The sequence below is a fragment of the Pieris rapae genome, chromosome 18 (genome assembly GCF_905147795.1).
Source record: "Pieris rapae chromosome 18, ilPieRapa1.1, whole genome shotgun sequence".
Classification (NCBI taxonomy): domain Eukaryota; kingdom Metazoa; phylum Arthropoda; class Insecta; order Lepidoptera; family Pieridae; genus Pieris; species Pieris rapae.
Genome location: NC_059526.1, coordinates 724335 through 744155, shown reverse-complemented (window position 1 = coordinate 744155; position 19821 = coordinate 724335). Strand labels below are relative to the sequence as shown.

At 33.5% G+C, this 19821-nt stretch overlaps 1 protein-coding gene across 3 annotated transcripts in view; it reads left to right on the top strand.

The window, feature by feature from the left end:
• LOC110994588 (transcriptional activator cubitus interruptus) overlaps positions 1–19821 on the top strand; it is an 86340-nt gene that overhangs the window by 41473 nt on the left and 25046 nt on the right. For all 3 annotated transcript variants that reach the window (XM_045632143.1, XM_045632141.1, XM_045632142.1), the window contains exon 3: positions 17128–17252. In XM_045632143.1, the coding sequence (XP_045488099.1) occupies positions 17128–17252 (125 nt within the window). The remainder of the gene's footprint in view (positions 1–17127; positions 17253–19821) is intronic.

Below are 19821 nucleotides of genomic sequence, written 5' to 3'. Positions count from 1 at the left end.
TGAGTCCTTTATACGCCAAATCGAAGAAATTGTCATCTTTAGTTCATTTTTTTAGCGGATATAAATATTAAATTTATTAAATTTACATGGCTTAATGGTGCTTGTTGCAACAAGATGACATCGAATTGACAGAAACCAATTTGATATAAGAAACCCTGTTCAAATTCTATATTAACGCCCTCTATTGGCGCGATGTTACTAAATGCAAAATTCCGCTGCATTATTGCTAAAACATAAATGAAAATCAGTGTTGGCCTAGTGGTTTCAATTCGTGACTCTCATCCATGAAATCATAGGTTCGAAACCCGGCTGTGCAGTAATGGTCTTTCTATCCTATGTGCACATTTAACATACGATCGATCGCTGAAGGAAAACATCGCGAGGAAACCGGATAGACCCAAAAAGTCGACGTCGTGGGTCAGGCACAGGAGGCTGACAGGAGGATAATCACCTACTCGCCTATTAGATTGGCAAATGATCATCAAATAGATACTGAAATACGTTGTAGCACCACCGATTTATTTTATTATTTTAAAGTATGAAGTAGATATACCAAGTTCCCGATTTATTAATAGTACGTTATTACAATAGACCTCTGTGAAGACCGGAAATACCAATTTATGACCGGAACTCGTTTAACGAGTGGCCGTCATAGATTTTTTGTTCAAGGGCCAGTGCAGTGATTGTTTAAATAGAAGACTGCCGATCTCAATTACTTAAGTAAAATCAACTTCGCCAACAATTTCAATCGTCTATTAAAAATACGCTGTTACAAAATTAAAAGATTTAAGGCTTTTTATGTTGCCCTTATACATACTGTATGTTGCCTATATAACTAATACATTCATTCCAGGTTCCACCAAACGTATATACAAAACGAACACCTAAAAAAAATTGAGAATGTAAAAGTCTTTACATACGTAAACGTATTTCTCTTAAAACGCGGGTGAACCAACTATTTTATATCCATTTGCTCTTGTCAAAGTACAAAAGTTAATCTCGTATAAGGATTGTATTAATCGAGCCACAATAAATCGCTTGAACTTTTTACGTTCGATTGTTCCCGCGCAGGCCGTGTGTCGTATTAAAACCTTTAATAAAATAGGTCTGATTAAGCGCGACACTGGAATCGAGAAATGGGTTCTGTTATAAAAATTAAAAACATAAATCAGTAGCACCTTATAAGTCTTGCCCTCAGATTTTTGTATCTGTTTGATGATCATTTGTCATCTTCTAGGCAAGTAGATCAGCCTCCCGTGTCACACGCCGTCGAATTTTGTGTCTAGGCAAGCCAAATTTCGAGCGTTCTCCTCCCTTCAAAATTCGAGCGTACTCCTCCCTTAAAGGCCGGCAACGCACCCACTAAAAATGGGCGTCCCGTATATGGCCCCCCTATTATATTTAAAAAAATACAAGTTTCCTTCTCGGTTCGAGCGAAAGTTAAATGCGCACTTGGAAAGTCCATTGGGGCACAGCTGGGAATCGAATTAACGACCTCGGATGAGAATCGCACGCTGAAGCCAGCACTGGGTTCTGTGGAAACCCGTTAGGACTCTGAACTATAATCTTACAAATTTAAAATATTAGGCAAAACGAATCAAAATCCTCTACATACATTATAAATATTGAATTAGAGAAATATAAGTTGGTGTCTAAGAATATGTCATTGAATCTAAGACATGAAGGTTTCTTTGAACTCTTTTACCCTACGAGCAATTGTTTTCCACCCTTCTTTGATGCACAGGGGTAAACTTACCAACCCAGAGTTGAGAGTCGGCCAAAGTATTTATATGGATTAACGACTCTTTCAGAGAACTCTAAACCCATTCATTGTCAGATGGCGTGTTAAAGCTGTTTTATTTACAGCAAATATGAGAGCAATAAAATATTGAGCACAATGGTATAATATCGTTTAATAATTATATCGATAATTTATGTTTATTGACGAACATATAACCTATTATTGTTACACACATACAGCCTTCATGACTAGTTAACATGGCGCCATTTATAAATGAAAATTAAAAAAAAAATACAACTTTGACATATTATATATATTTATTAGATATAAATTATCTATTCACCTAGGTTAAGAACAAAATAGAATTTTTTGCTGGTACAGAAGGCTTTACCGTCAATCACGCAGAACTATGTTTAACAGTTGTGGTGAACAACACATGTAGGGAACATGTATACTTGTGGTAAATTGATTTTGTTTTCATTTATGACACTATTTATCTTATTTATTTGTTGGTTACTTGAGTTATAAACTAAAAATATTGCTTACATACAAAATAAATCATGATTAGTTGCGACAAAAATTATAAATAGATTAAAAAAGTTTTTTAATGAATTAAGCAACTAGTGGTGGTACAAGCATTATGTTTTCAGCTTTCTGTATCTCTATCGTGCTCAATTGTTTTTTCTAATAGGCAAGTAGATGATCAGCCTCTTGTACCTTACAGACGTGAACTTTGGGTTTCCTTACCGCAAGAGCAAGTGTTAATTGCATTCATAGACTAATTATCAACCTGGACCAGTACGTCTTCAGGGATGAGACTCGTTCGATGCAGCCACTAGGTCAGCACTACTCTAAAATAAGAAGAAATTGTATTTTAATTAGGTCACTTTTTAGCGGATATAAATGCGAATTTATTAGATTTTCGTGGCTTAGTAGTACCTATACCATGGTGATAACATGGAGTTGACAACGATTTGATATTAAATATAACTTATTGAATGTACCAAAAGATGCAAAAAGTAACGTAAAATTAAACTGAAAAATTAATGGAAATTCGAAAAAGCAGATACATTCCTGTCGTAGCCATATTATTAAATAATTGTCAACATTCATTGAATAATGCTTAAAAATATTTTTAAATTCTTAAATAGGCAAGTGACCGAGTGGTCACAATTGTATGAATGAATGCGTTGCCGGCTTTTGAGGGAACACCCACTGTTGTGAAAAGTTGAAGCTAATATCTACTTGAGAAGTCTCATATGTAGACGTTGTTTTATAAATACAAAGCTTATGCACAGTAGTCGAACCCATTATCCGTTTTAATGCGTTGAAATCGAATCCCATAATGCTTGGTTAAAAAATACAAAAGTGCGCATGCGATGTCGCGTGACGGAGCGAGTTGCGGTGCGTGTGGATTTAATTGGTCCCATAAATGCTTTGATTGCGCAAATATTTGCGAATTATGAGTATTAAACGTACCCGTTATTTAATTTACAGTTGTTGATATAATAATCCAGGGGCGATTTATTGGTCTTGGCTTCGGAGAGCATCTGTTTCTTTGTATTTGTAATCAGTCAGTGATCATATAGGTCATGGCTAAGGTCCAGAAACTATGGTTAGGTCTGACTTCCGTACGGCAAATTATTTTAATACACATTTTATTTCATTCAACATTAACATTTGTCACTAACAAAACACACACATAGAAACACACAAAATAACTATAATCAAAGTGAAAAAAAGGATTGATAGATAACATTTTATTAAACAAGATATTATGTTTTAAGTATATATATATGCAGAATGATGCTGAGAAGCAGAGTGTTCCACATGAGAACTTAAGAAGGTGCGAACCAGATCCATGCTACTTCCATACAATCGAGAAGCCGACAATATATCACCAGGGGACTCTGTGAATATACGGGAGTTTATTCAATTTAGAATTTTAAACATAGGTTCTCCATCTGACTCTTATGGTTTGACATACCTTTCCTCATTTTGACTCTAGTAAGAGTCAGTGTTTATGGATTCCCGACTTCCCGTTGAACTGATCCACTAGGCGGATAGTGCTTTTGACAATTTTTACTACACAGTTTAACATTTACCTCAAATTGTATTTCGCCACCCGACAAGATTCACTAAATTTAGATATATTCGTTGTAATTCAACACTGACTTCAAAGTCGCGAACTTGATTCATGACACCTGTATACGCTCCATTTTGAATTATGAAACCTCACAGCTGTAATTTCCAAAATTTTAATTTAATTGTTAATCACACAACCATAAAATTATCCTAATGAAGTTATTTCTTTCCATATAGTTCCACTAATCCCACGATCGAGGCGATCTAGTATATATAGCAAGAGAGTGTCCACTCTCCCTTTTCCTAAGAAAGGACTGTATTTACTTGAAATGGAATAAAATTAAATCGTTTATTTGCTAAGATAAAGACAATTAGATAGATTTATCCGAACCATCAGCCATATAAAAATAGGCGTGTAAATGTTATATTAATTTTTATAATGTAAAATAATACAAACATTAACATAATGTCATAAATATCTGTATGTTAAGTTTTTTAGAATTGGTGTCAAACTTATGATCTTAATACTCGGCGCTATAAGGCGCCTCATCTTGCCTTTACAAATTTAATCACCTTCCCCTTGAAATAATTAATAATTACTAAAATTAGGTGTGGTTTTGGCGTCTTCCGCCAACAACTTCTGCGCGATAACTACTCAGGATTAGTGGTGGAGATAAGTCAGAGACCGCTGGCCGGCTGGACCTGCATAATCTTTTTTGCTATTCATCTTTCTATATTAGATATTTGAAAAAAATATTCTGAATTTAAGGCCTTTCGGTTCTGAATTTTAGGCCTGCCCGTGCCATCCTGATTAACAGGACGCAGTGAGGTAAGCGGATCTAAAAACTCTTAAAAAATAATATTCACCGCAATATCCAATTAACACACAAAAATCCATAAATATTCGTATAATGAGAAAATTTGACCAAATCATAAAATTCTTACAATTTCATCTCGCGTGACATTTTATTGTGCTATAAAAAGGGCGTATTTTTTATTATCTTCATACCGGAATTGAGATCGCAGTGAAATATATAATATGGAAATTAAATTATTTATAAAAAAGGAGTGAAGTTTGATAAAAAATTTAATTTTCAAAGACAGAGGACAGAAGGCATCTTAACTACTTAATATAAATATTTTTAACAATGTTTGGACTAATTATTCCTAGATTTTTCCAATTACACTATAAGTATTGAAATATTGATTCGTCTCTCTCAAGTTGTGATATCAAGTGTCACACCATTACATTGAAACAGGCTTGTTTTTTGGCAATCGGTGCGTTGTCAAGAAAAGTGTTATTTTTTTAATTTGGAGGTCTTTCCTCCCAGAGAAGACTCACTGGAATCCGATGCCATAAATCCAGTTCGTAATGTCAAAATTACTGGGGAAAACTGATGTTCCCATCACTCCCAGGCACAAATCTCGTATATAAAACATAAAGGTCGAACGCAAAGGTCATTAAACCTTAATAAAAAACCCCTAGGCAACTTTACGACTCATTCAAAGTTTTATAACATGTACGTATAAACATACAGTAAACTGAACACCTAAATGGGAAATTTAAAACTCGCCCTGTTTACAGAGTCTAATTGGGATTTTATTGGTTGTAAAATAGTTCCATGTGGTGATGGTGTCTCTGGTTTGTTTGCCCATCCCGTCATTGTAATGTAAGATTGTATGGACGCTCACAATTGACGATCCCAAATTCGACTGGCTATAGTTTATGCTTTTTGCAAATTTTTGGACCTTGTATTATTCATTTGAGTTTTTGACTCGTTTAGGGTCTCAGAATCTAAAGAAAATACTGACAATTAAAGTTGTGTAACTCAACACACCCGCGAGCCTTCTGTCTATGCAGGTGCCTAAGTCGAAGTGGGTCGGAAATACTTCAGTGGTGGGTGGAGTTCTGCCTCGATGTTGATAAAACTCAGCTGCAGATATCTGAGCGACTCCTCTAAACACCCTCTATGGTGAATGCGGTAGAAGATGCATAGTGACCCCACATATTTATGCAACGCCAACGGGTCAAAATAGCAAATGTTTCTGGTTTACGAGAATGACCGTCAGCAAGTTAACTGATAATAAGGCGTTAAGAAAATGTTACCAAGTCTCCACTTATCTCGGGTCAGACGCCGATAGCCCCGTATTAATTACTAAATACTTGCACAGTTATATAAAACATGAGTGATCGGAATTTTTTGTATTTATAAAATGTTTTATTTAATTTAAAATCATATTTAGTACTTAATTGTTTCAAAGACAATTATGATATCCTTGTTACGAAAAAGAGTAATGAAAATAAACAAATTGTTTGTTACAATAAGACCTAGAATCCATGACCATGTTCCATCTCGGCAGTTCGTGGAGCCGTTCCACAACTCAGCGTCTTCTAAGGCAGTTTCTATCGTGCACAACGACTATGTGGAACCAGCTGACCACTGAAGTATTCTGTGCCCATGTTAATAAAAATATTTAATTTTTATTTTTTTTCCTCTGGCATTACGTGTCCATGGACGGCGGTACCATTTTACATCAGATGATCCTGAGTATCATGAGCCTATGTAACTACTAAATGAATACATCAAACAATAGTGTGTATTTTTTATCCCTTTCTCACTCTCTCTCTCAATTGGTCTCAATCGCTCGCTCCCTTTTCTTCGATTAACGCTGCACATCTTAGTGACGTTCCATAAAAATTTTACCCTCATGCGCCTAAAGTTTCGAATAGAATTTCATTGGCGAAAAATATCAACGCACATCAATAGAAAAGCAATAAGCGCAAATAGACAGGTCGTTGGCTGTCAATTTCAGCCTTGTCCAGTCAATGCCCGTATTAACCCTATCTCTAAGTGCTCTGTATGCAGATGCGCATGCGCATGACGTCATTGCAATGAGACGCCCTTTGTTTGTATCCAATTTGTTTAAATAAAACGACAGAATATTTTTACAATGACAGGTTTAAGCGAAATCTCAATCAGTTCTTTTGTGTCTATTTCGTTGATTTACTTAGTTACTTCGCTAGTGACCCAAAAAGTGTTATGGCCACTGTAATGACTTCCAGCGACACTTCCAGCGCTCCCTGTTGTGTTTTACATCTCGCCAATTGCTGGCTTTCAGCTGCAGCAGATCCTTCCCATATTGAAGACCTGCTGAACCATATTCTGAACCCACTTATACGTGAAGTATATACGAGAATGTACGTCTAAATGATAGATGTTCCTTTAGATTCTGTTTTGTCAGCATCTATATACCAACACGCATAAATACGCAACACGATACCTCATATAATGTTATTTTTTCCAATCACAATAAATTGCAAAATAATCGTAATAAAAAAGAAAATATAATTTATTTATATATGTAACTGGTACACTTATTGTGTCTGTAAAAAATACATTTACTGCCAGGAAACACAACTCTATTAATCGCTTAGGTTTTTTTTAACAAACAGCTTCTTGATACGAAACAATTATTAGTTTATGATAACTGATGTCAACATTTATCGCATTATACATCAGTAATAAGTGGAGGAAAAATTGAATAAGCATTGCTTTGATAGTAAATTTCGTTAGTGGATCAGCAAGTCAACGAATTATATATCTCTATGAATCAAGTCCTCAAAGCTCTAGGCTAGTTGGCTAGTTCATAAAGTATCACGAAATTATTATATGTCTTTCTAACCCCATGTGATAAATAATTAATCTATGTACCTTACCGTAGATTTTATATAAATTTTGTAACACAAAATGGTCCTGACAAGAAATAACTGAAGAATGCATATTAATAATAATAAACTGTTATTGGCTTAGTCCCGTGTGCACCACGGGTTAAGGATTGAATTAAACCCTGGGCAAGTAAATAATTGTCAAAGATAATAATAATAATTCACTACAAAATTATTTCTTTTATTCCTTATTCACTACAAATACAAACATTTGCATAATTTAAACTAAGCGATATAATTTTGTTAATTTTTTTATAATACACTGTTTATCAACACTAGTTTGTCAGATTGTCTTCCGACTTAGTCTTCGTCTCTTTCACGACCTAATCTTCTCCATTGCGCTGAAAATGTACCCTTTAAAAATATATACCGATCCCTAAAAGACCAGCAAAGCATTTCAGAGCCATCTGGCATTGAGAGTGGCGGCGTAGACATGGGCGTCGGAATATCTTAACAAATTCAGTAAATGTATTTTGTTACAGTTACGATAAGTGTACCAGTTGAGCCACTTGCCTATTTGCCCCACGTTCTATTAAAAAAAATATGAACACTAAAATATAATAATAATATAACTTACGTAACAGCTCTTCGATACACGGTGTTTATTAACAGTATAATCTCCGGCCTTAAAGCCTCAGTCACAAATTTCAGGTCACCGACCCCACCGGAAGTACATGGCTCGCCAGAGATTTATTTGTAAACACATGCGTCAACGCTCTCGCCCAATACACTGATTGTTTGGTTACATCTATATTGAACTTTATTACCTATATGCCATGTCTTCTCTACTCATATTGTGGAAACGAACTAATGTTTTTTATGGAGATACTTCAGGGTTTATTACGATTAAATAATGTTCTCAGGTAAGTGCTCTCAGTATTTAAAACTCTCGACACAACTAGAATAGGGCTGTCGCTAGTCTGGAAGCCACCGGTGTACTTGTACAAGTACATATACCTACCATCAGTACTAATACGTACTAAGTTTAAAATAAAATACTAACTGGAACAGGAAATGCATTCTTCTTGTTTTTTTTAAAGTTACCTTGGATATAAAAAAGAGCCAGTATATGGTTTACAAATGTGACTTCTTCAGTCGCGATCTTCGTTCTGGTCGTGTTAGTAACTCACAACTTCCTCATTTCTCCTCTGTCTTCGGCAATCCTCTACGCCTGGATGATGGTGAGACCCGTAAAGGCCCTTACCCCTTCTCGCTGAGAAGACGATCGGTCTGGTGCCCTCCACTCTACCAATGACGATCAGTTTCTAGGCTTTTTGAATGTCTACGTGTGACGTGTCCAAATAAACTCAACAAAACAACACAGTGTTGAAAGATTTTTTATCTGTAACCATCTTAGTATGAGCTCTTTGTTTCCTTATCCTTAGCTGCAGGGAATCCTTACCATTCGCCTCCAGCACCACTTTTTCAGAGCATCTATTTTTTCTCTTATCTTGACTAGACACCAAAAAATATTTATTGCGCTGTATATTTACATTGAATTTATTACCGCATTTTGTCGGTGATTGTTTAGTTTGGACGTCCGTGTTTATTTTTTCTCCATATGGATTAAAAGGGAACATTAATGTACTGTTTTGTAATGTTATAGTCGAAAATGGAATTTTGTTCCTAAATTAGTAATGGATAAATTGGATTGCCTTTACTTAAATACTATACTAGGGGCAGAGTTTAACTTGAATGACAATTTGATTAACTCCCAGGCTAAATAGTCGCCGATTCCCATCATTATTGTTCAAATATGTACTAAAACCATAAAGTAATGATATTTCAAGTGATTAGGATATTGATGAAAGTACCGATTGCAGCGTCATCTGCTACGCCATTTGTGAATCTAAACCATCCAGGGCCCCACCAGAACGCATACAAAAATCATTCAAATCGGTCCTTTTAAGAGGAGTTTAGTGACATACACGCGAACAATTAATAGCATACAGATGAATCCTTTTTGTAACGTGTAATAAATAAAACTCTAGAATGCTATGTTTTATTGGTATGCAAATGAATTTATAAAATTTTGAAATTACAACTAAATTATGTCCAATATATTTTTCTTTCATTAGGAAGAAATCAATAATACGTCCAGAAATATAAAAAACAATCTAAAAGCGTATGGAGGCTTAGATAAACGAGTATAAAAAAAATATTTATTTATATCACACTTTTTTCCCAAAGAGGGAGACAGAGACCACGGATCTCCACTTGCTACGGTCCTGGTATACCTCTCTCGCTTCATCTACTTTCATGACTTTTACCATGTGTGTATGTGTGTTGTCCCTTCTCTAGAACCTCCTGGATTTGGTCCTTACAACAAGCCATGCTCAACCTAATTTAATCATCCAGGGTTGCCTTGTATATCTTGGCTAACCCTCAATCATTCTCTTTCATGTCCTTGTCATTACGTTCTGTAAACCCACACAGCTCAAACAATATAGAATAATAAAAAGTACCTCGCACCTAAATTGCCCTATTTAATATTACCATATAAAAAGCGTCATAAAAAAATAAAACCGATTTCGTAACTGATAAAACCAACATACTGTGTCAACGGTCATAATAAATTAAGCTATAACATAAAAATTATTTCGACACATACGCTATAAATCCATTATTTTTAGTACCACAGTTTATAGGTCTGCGCGAGAGTATTGTCTTAACAGGAGTGTATAAAATATTTTTATTGCGTATGCATAATTTAAAAATTCCACGCAATGTATGTACATAAGTCTCTGCACCTAAACAAAGAAGTTAAACACGAAAAAAGTTTTAAAATATACCTCGGATAACAACAAATAATTTTTATTAATTTATCTAGATTATTTATGAATCAAATTTAGCTGCGTTAACTTGCCTTAAAGTCCTATGTCCTATGAACCAGTTTGATCGGTCCCGCTCTCTTGATTATGCGTTAAAATACTAATTTACTAGCCATTTCATACATATATATCACGTGTTTATATAACAAAGAACTAGATATTATCCATTTTATATATTTTTTGATGCACTATGTAAACATAATATGGTTTGCTATTTTTAGTTTGTGTTCAGGTTTCTGTGTGTGTTTCCCGAAAACTTACTATCAGGAAAATAAACACTAAATATCATGCATTTATATTTAATATTTTACTACATATTTAAATACAAGTAATAATGTATTATAAACAGATCGTTACTTAACGAAATGCCATCTAAAGTTCGCTTTACAAAGAGCGCTGTGTACTCGGCTACACAAATAACTACAAAATAGTTTTAATTGGTACATCAATCATTCCTATTCACGATGTTAGCTCATAAATATGATAAGTTATCACTTTCATTGACTCGGTTGAAATGGATATGATTTCGTCATCATTATTAATAAGTAATCCATTGTCTAATATATTTATTCCTCAGTATCTTTTATATGTAATTTTTAGAAGTATTTTGAAAGTCGTTTACCGTTATGTCTACATTAATAAATTTGAATCCAGTTCAAACTATTTGTATGACTCAAAACATAGCGATTAAAAAGAGTGGCTGAAAGTTTCTTGTCCGCTCCACGCCCTTAACTTGCGAACTGGTGTTACTTTTAAATTTAGAATTTAACTATAAGAATAAAGTTATGTATTTTGACTTTGACTTTGACTATACTAGCATCGCTCTAAATCTCTGCCACGCTTTCAAACACAGTGCAAATATCAAACGCACCCATTCTCATACATAGACACGGCCTTATACGAATTTTGTTTGATTAGATGTAACACTAAGACAACTATTTCTTAGAAATAAAATTTTTGACGTGTGCTGTGTACCACAGAATAATTGAAATCTAGTTACCCACAATAAAAGGGACTCCATAGTGTGGGCACTAGCGTTATATTAATTAATAATATATCTATCATAAATTATTATTTTATTGAGCAGTGTTGGCCGAGTGGCTTCAGCGTGCGACTCTCATACCTGAGGTCGTAGGTTCGATCCTGGACTGTGCACCAATGGAGTTTCTTTCTATGTGCGCATTTAACATTTGCTCAAACGGTGAAGGAAAACATCGTGAGTCGTGAAACCGATTATTATTATGTTATTGGTAAATGCATTCAATCAGATTATGTATTTTTCAGGTAAAATGTTTGTTGTGCGTTTGACTGTTAATATTACAGTGACATCTTTAAGACAAATCAAATTATGGAAAACTTTATTTTCCTAAATTATATTTACTTTGTTAATTTAAATTATGAATCAAATCGTAATTATAGCGGACTTTCGCGATCTTTGCTCTATAAACATTATCTTAATGATATTGTTAACATTTAGAACAAAACATTAATTATTACATTTTGATTAACTTGTTTTGGTAATAGCAATAAATGTAAAGGAGGATTAATTCATTTATATATTACAAAAGTAAATTTAATGTGGAACCACAGACTAAAAATCTATGGCATACGTTGGACACAAAAGTCTGATCGCCGACTTGCCTATTTAAAAAATGGTCTCGACGCAGCTTCGAAGCTGGTTTCTTTAACTAAACATAAAGAAATGGCGTTTTTCTTTTACTCTGCTTAGGATGGTCGCCAACATGAGAAGTAATAAAATCACATCATTGTTTGCTTTCTAAGTTTTAATGCCCTTGGCATGCCTTAGAAAACTTACCGTGCTCGCCATGTGTGGTTTAAGCACTCGCTCGGTACCGAACGATACTCTCAAAGGCAGAGAAAAAATTAACTAAAAAAATAAACTTGCGCTTCAACTGAGGATCGAACCAAGATCCGAGCGGTCATATGTACCTTAAGATTATGGAAGAAAAGCTTACCAGTAAATTTACCGGCTTTCTATATTATTTTCATAGTTATATACAGTAAATAGCAATAAATCTATATAAAACAAAACCTTTATTCTATAGCTTTCACAAATTAAGGTTCTCCGGTGTCAATAATTCACCAATTGTCAAACACAATAGTCGATCACCCGCTGCCTTCTTCGAATATCGATACACCACAGGCAACACTTTTCATTTATTTTAATTGAGCTGTCATTTTGGCGCATTGAAAAATAAAATGTCAAAATTTTCCGTAAACTCGGCGGGGGACTTTTAAAATAAAAACAATGTTTAATGTGTTAGCTTTGGACTCTGAATGTTAGTCTATGCAATAGATTTTATATAATAAATAAAATTATTAACTTGAGATTTTTACCGACCTTGTGGCAAAGTTCGCGCATCCTATTCCTACGTAAGTCGACTTCGATTCCTGGTAAACAATTGTTTTGTATTAAAAGATACGCTCGCATGTTATGAATAGTTCAGCCGTAGAAATAGGTAGATATATTTCTCCTTCTACACATACATTTAAGTCAAAGATATCATTTATTTACCATTTAAACTATTAAATAACCTATAATTATTATGGTATTGTAAAAATTACCTACAATTATTCTTCATTTCAATGACCATCGAAGCAAAGAGAAGGGAGGTCCCGCCCAATAGGAAGGTTCCATTTTAATAAGGAAAAACATTTCATGCAATAATGACTCAATTAACTATGTGGCTACAAGGTCAAAGGGGCGTTTTGTCTTGTATATTAATGTTGTTTATGTATTATACTGTTTTACTTATAAAAATGTATTTTTAACGATGCTTTTCAACTGTTATAAGAATTATAATCAAACCGCAAGAAATCTAAATGACACAATGTATAATTAATATATAAAAATAGTTGAAGGGGAAATCAGTTATAATTTAATAATAGTTATTAAATTTAAATTGATACGAAAAAGAAGATTAGTATATAAGTTCACGTTAAGGAGGTGAAATAGGTCTTGGTAGGGGCAGGCGTTGGATGCAGAGTAACCGGTCGTTCTGGAGAATTACAGAGAGGCATTTTATGTTCAGCAGTGGAAGTATACAGGCTGAAACTATAAGAGAATATTGTTAAATTCTATGAAAATATTATGGCAAGACAAAACAAAATAAATTTTTAATAAAAGGCAAAATACACCTTAATTTTTTTTTCTTCTGTGTTCTATACTCAAATTATGTACTTAGTTTCAAAGAGTATATTTTAAAAGAACTACTGTATATGTGCACCTGCAATTTTATTAGTATATTTGATAAAACAACAATGTAATACGCCATATAAATCACTCTTAAACCACAGTTTAATAAAAATGTTAACACTAAGTTTTATGTATCTTTAATAAGTTCTCAGTTCGTTTACCCGTATATAAATTAAGATTAGATAAAAAATAACAATGAATAAAGACAGATTTATCGTTTTGGGATTCTGCGAAAAATATCGGAATATCTTTGATATAAACATTTTATTAAATGCTATAGTTCAACGCGTTGACTTTGCGATCTTTGATTCTATTTTCATGGAAACATGCTCGCTTGCCTATTTTTTTATTTGACATGTTTCTCGACCCCTACAACGCAGGGAGGCAAGTACGTTGCGTTGTAGGCTTTTATAAATACATAGTTATCATTCAATCGATCCATTACCACCACATACAACCTATAACAACTGAGGTTGGAACCACTGTAGTGGTGTCGTTGTTTGTATTGTTTATAATGTTCAATATAAAAAAAAAAAACAATATTGATTACATTGCTTTTTTATTTGTTTGTCTTGATTAATTTAGAAGTATTTGACAAGAGTTCTATAATATTTTGATATTAATCACAAGAATATGACGATACACTACGGTCGGCTAAAGTTCTATAAAAAAAAAAAAAAGTCTAATTATTTTGGCAGCTACGAAAACTTACCTGTTGCGCAATTACCACTAACCAGCTACTTATAAATTGCCTTAGATTTGTAAGTTGACCAAGGATAAAAAAGATAATATTACATTACAAACTGGTTACATGAAAATACGTCTGTATTAACGATAATAATCTATGTTGATTGGCGTGTATGGACACGGTACATTAGGTAATAATATTACCACCTAAGTAGTTTTTGGAACCTAAAATGATCTTTTTAAAACTGGTATTTTAATACGGCATTGTTATATACCATTTGGAAGGTATATAATAATTTATGTATTTAAGTAAGAAGTCTTTAAAATAGATACTGACGTGAAAACTGTAAGGCCAGTGTATCACTGTAATAAGACTTTTGGAGTAGAGACTCATGGGTAGTGGGGTTCTAGTGCACAGGCGCTAATAAAGATTTATATTGGCGCCTGGTATATAGTAGTATATATAGTACCGGTGACCACAGAGCTGGTCCTTTCCTCGCTCTACGAATAAGTATCTTAAAACGGCGAAGAAATGCTGCCAGCGTGAAAGGTACACTGCCACCGTCACCAAATTTAAAACTTGTTAATTTTATATTTATCAATTTTTATTTTTATATAAATAAAATAAATAAATTACTACGTAGGTTAAGAATACTGAAAAAAAAAACAACTTTTATAATAAATATCTACAAGATGCTTAAGTAAAATTAATTCATACTTACGTGTGGAGTGAAGTTCAGTAACGACACAGCGCAAACTGTAACTTTCACAGCGTTTGTATTTGTATTATTTGTATAATTCAAACACAAATTTGGACTTGATCTACGGGAAGTTTTAAGTGATGGTAATCGGCGACATGAGCGAAACTTGGGTAAACGGGCAGGAGGACACTCATACTGGCAGAAGGCTTGCAAGTGCGTTGCCGGCCTGTTAAGAATCGGTACGCTTTTTTCTTGAAGGGCCCTAAGTCAAATTGGTGGGTTAATACTTCAGTGGGCAGCTGGTTCCACATAGTCTGCCAGTTGTAGCTTATTAACTTTGGCGCCGCCAAACAGATAATCACTTAATTATATAATATCTAACTTAAAATACTTTATTGCGCTGAATGACTTTATAGTTTATGGTTTAAGTGTAATATCTTACTGTACTTAACGCTTGAACCCAATAATTAATCCACAATCTCAGATAGTTTTCAGGCCATGACGATCGATCTCCTATCTGCATCCCAATAACCAAACCCTACTCAATTTTTGGCGACGGATAGAATTCAATCTCTTCGTCTTTACACTCATATAAACGAAATAAAGTAAATAAAACCGTACAAATAATATTAAAATATACATATCTGTGTTTAAAACATATCAAATAGCTTTTTAATTATTTTAAAAACTGGTGTAAGTTATAATCTTAAGATAAGATATTGGCAATTGAACTGCCATTTTCATAGAAAGGTCTATTCAGATACATCGATCCGTCCTACCATGGATAGCTTGTATCGAGTGATGGCTATTACAATCTGTTGATCGGTCATTGGCACACTTTTATCAATATTTGGATTAAGATGTCTATCTCAGATGGTCAAAAATGGATTGAGATAGGTTATAGGGTTTGGGCGTAAATGATTACGAGCTTTCGAGCGTTCGAGCTTTCTGTGTACATAGATTTGATTTTATAATTAACTCATATCAACAAATGTATTAATAATATACGTGCGCGAAGTTCCAGACAGTCATAAAACGTTCCAATGTTAATTAAACACAATAAATAATTAAGTTTCGCAATAAAATTATGAATAATTACCGCTGTAAAGTTTCTGTAATTATAACAATTGTAGATAATAACGTCGATTATATTTTATAGTCTACAATATGAAGTTGTTTGTATATGGCTAGAATAAAACATTTTTATTTCCTGCCTCTAAGTAACACTAACTAACTGGCACACTCCGCCGGTCTCTTTAATCGCCAATAATGTTTTATATATACATATATATAACTGTCTAACGGAAGGAACCTCGGAGTTTTGAGATGTGAGGAGAAATCGTTTTGATGTTTTTTTTTAAATAATAGGCGGCAACAGGGCTCATCTAATGTAAGTGCTACCGCCACCGACACTCACATTGCCACAAGGCTCGCAAGTGCGTTGCCAGCCTTTGTAGACATGATGAATGAGTGAAGTTTGTAAGTCCACAGAAGTGTGTCCCTTTCATGTCCTTATTACCCACAAAAAGACGTATAGCCAACAGTACGAGCTGTCATCGCATAATATTGAATGACTAAATAATTCTCACACAATGACCCTTAAAAACACAGACTGCGAAATCTGTAAAACTTGTTTCAACTTTCTTCCTGTTAGGCATTAGTCCGTCCTCCTCACACCCGGGATCCTAGTATGGACCGTGACGTGTCAGAGAGAGATAGATGTCATGAAGACGTCACGCTGTGCAATGGCGCGCGAGTTGCACTTTTTATTTTGTTGCCAGACATATTTTTGTTTTTTTATTTCGATCCCAACGTCTTTGTTCGTCTGGAGTTGGATAATTTCTTTATTCTGGGCAGACAATTTTCTGAGCTGCATTATTATGTTATGATTCGCGTAATAATTTTATTACCGGCAATGGAATGCTTTTAGCTTTTATTCTTTTGCATCGATGTATAACTGTTTTAACTGATTCAAATGAATGTTACAATGTAGATATGTTAAGTGGATAATGGCTATGAATATATTAACGCTTCTAAAAGTGTTTTACTTTAACTTTGAATACGTACACAAAGTACAGTACGGTGATTTAAGAGTTGCTTTTAAAGTATTATATTAATAAAAATATCCACTTCTCCAGGTTAGCAGCAGCAGCAGCAGCAGCAGCAGGCGCTACGAGTGAGCTGAGTTATCTCGCAGCACTCCACCCGGCATACCGGCCAGTACCGTACGACCATCCATTGTATGGCGCTAACACATTACGAGGTAAGGTGTGCTTAATAGTTAGAGTAATTTATAGTCTTAAAATAAATCATATCCTGATCAATCGTGACCTGTGTAATTCTTGTATCTCCTGTTCGTTTTGTAATTCTCTATTCGCTATTCTTGAATTTGTAAGATTAGCTTTTTAGTTTTAGTTAGTTTTTATAATATATATAGTTATTAATAGATTAAGGTTCTATATATTGATATATATTTATTTTGTTTTTTATATAACTTCTGCACTTCTTGCACCCATCATTTTTTTTTTATTTATTTTTTTTTCTAGGGTTGCCTGGAAGAGATCGCTTGTTAGCGATAAGGCCGCCCGTTGCATCCCTTGTAATTTATATATATTGTGTTATTTGTATTTCTTTAGCAACGAAGTGTAAATAAATAAATAAATAAACATTATCCTAGCGTTAGAAAATGTTAGGGGCTATTTGACCGTAGGTGGAAAGGCCTACAGACAAATATCTGTGTAATATAAAAATCGAGCCGTATTGACTCGCCATCCGTATCACTTTGATAGCTGGAAATCTTCCATGGTCCACTGCACAAGGCATTTTCTTTTGCGAAAAAGCAAACTGTGGTAGCTACTGGCGGTCTTACTTGGGAGATAGGATCCCCATTTGATAAAAAAATTGGATAAAGGGTTATATTTGATGACGACTTTATTGATGATTAAATTATCAGGACCTGGATTAACTTATTTTTGTAAATTTTATTTAAGTACGAATTACATACTAATAAAATTATGAAATATGAATATAATTATCGAATAAAGATAATTATATTCATATTTAAGTTTTTATTTGACTTACATCTTTAAACGAGCAAAAATAAAGTTTAAAAACAAATTAATAAATAATAATATTAATATTTATAATATAATATTTTTAAGTTGATAAAACACAAATAAAATGACATTTTCTAGAAATGATTCCTAGCTAAATCGATTTATCGCCCCCGAAACCATCTGTATATTAAATTTCATGAAAATCGTTGGAGCCGACTCCGAGATTCCAATTATATATATATATATATACAAGAATTGCTCGTTTAAAGATATAAGATATATATTTCCTATACATAGTAATTTTCAATTCAACACCTGCGTAGTTGATACTTATATACGTCTTGTGTCGCTTTATGTGCACCTACGTGTAGTATTACTGAGTAGTCAGAACTGAGAACTGCATTTGATAAGGCTCATGTTTTATCGGTTTTGCAGTGCATAGTTCTTATTATGTTTATATATCTATATATAAGAAATTCATGTTTACTTCACTGTTCGTAAGATTGTATTAACTTTATTATTGTATTAACTTATATTAAATATGAAAGAGGAATAACAAAGGATACCAGAGATTTTTATATAATGCTTTAGTTACATGAAATCTAACTATTTGCAACCATTTGTTATAATATGAAGTTATACGATATTTATTATTAATCACTTATGACCTGTCTCGGCTTGAAATACACTCAAAGATGTAAAGTTCTATTAGATGTCAAAAGAACGACAATTTTAATTAATAAACTAATTGAACTATGTACCTTATTTATTGGCATTGTGATTTGATTCTAGTTCTAAATGTCATACATGTTATATCAATTTTAGTTTGTGGATTTGATACCATTAAACTGAAAAATAGAAACTACTAACGTCTTAATTGCAATGAAATCCCAACCCTTTCCATGCCAATTTTAAACCACGCTCGCTCCCTTAATAGTCACATTTGCGTATCTCACATCTAACTATTTTATATTCAATTTTGTACTCTATCACATTGAATTAAAGTTTATTTTTATTTAAATTATGTGTCGCAGTCGTGAGTTCAAATCCTAATTAACACCTTCGTGTTTAGATAAATTGAGACGATAGTGAGAGCTCTACGGTTGCACAGTTTTGGGTCTTTCGGCATACAATTTTACATACATAATATGCGAGTAGCTTTATTTACTATTAAAAATATGTACTTCATTCAATGTAGGCTTTTATGGAACGTGAGTTTCACCAATAAGAAAGCAACAAATGATGTAATATGAAAAATGCTCTCGGAACTCCATCATCAGGTCCTGATCTGATAATGGTGTTACTTGTGAAGAACATAAACAATAAAATAAATCAGTGGCACAACAACCTTGATAGATTTAAATATCCCTTATTATAATATAATAGGGATTATAGATTTGATAGATTTCTGCTCTTGTGAAGAACATTATTTCTCATAAAAGACCTTTCCGAATTGGTTGAAATGTCTTAACAAAGTATAATAATTATGCGATAAATTAAGAAATTTTTATAAATAAAATATGCGAAGCGACGAAGCCTGTGAAGTTTGGAGGTAAACACATGAATACTGCGCACTTGTGATTTTGTTTGTCTATTTATTTATATAATATTTGGAGGCCGTGAAAATACGTGTTACGCATTAGTTTATTTCACTTTTCAACAATAAAATAATAAATGTAATATCTGAAGACAATAGACAAGAAAGAGAAAGAGAGTAGAGAGAGTATGTAACCTAATTATATGTATCGTATAAAATATATTCGTATATATATTTGA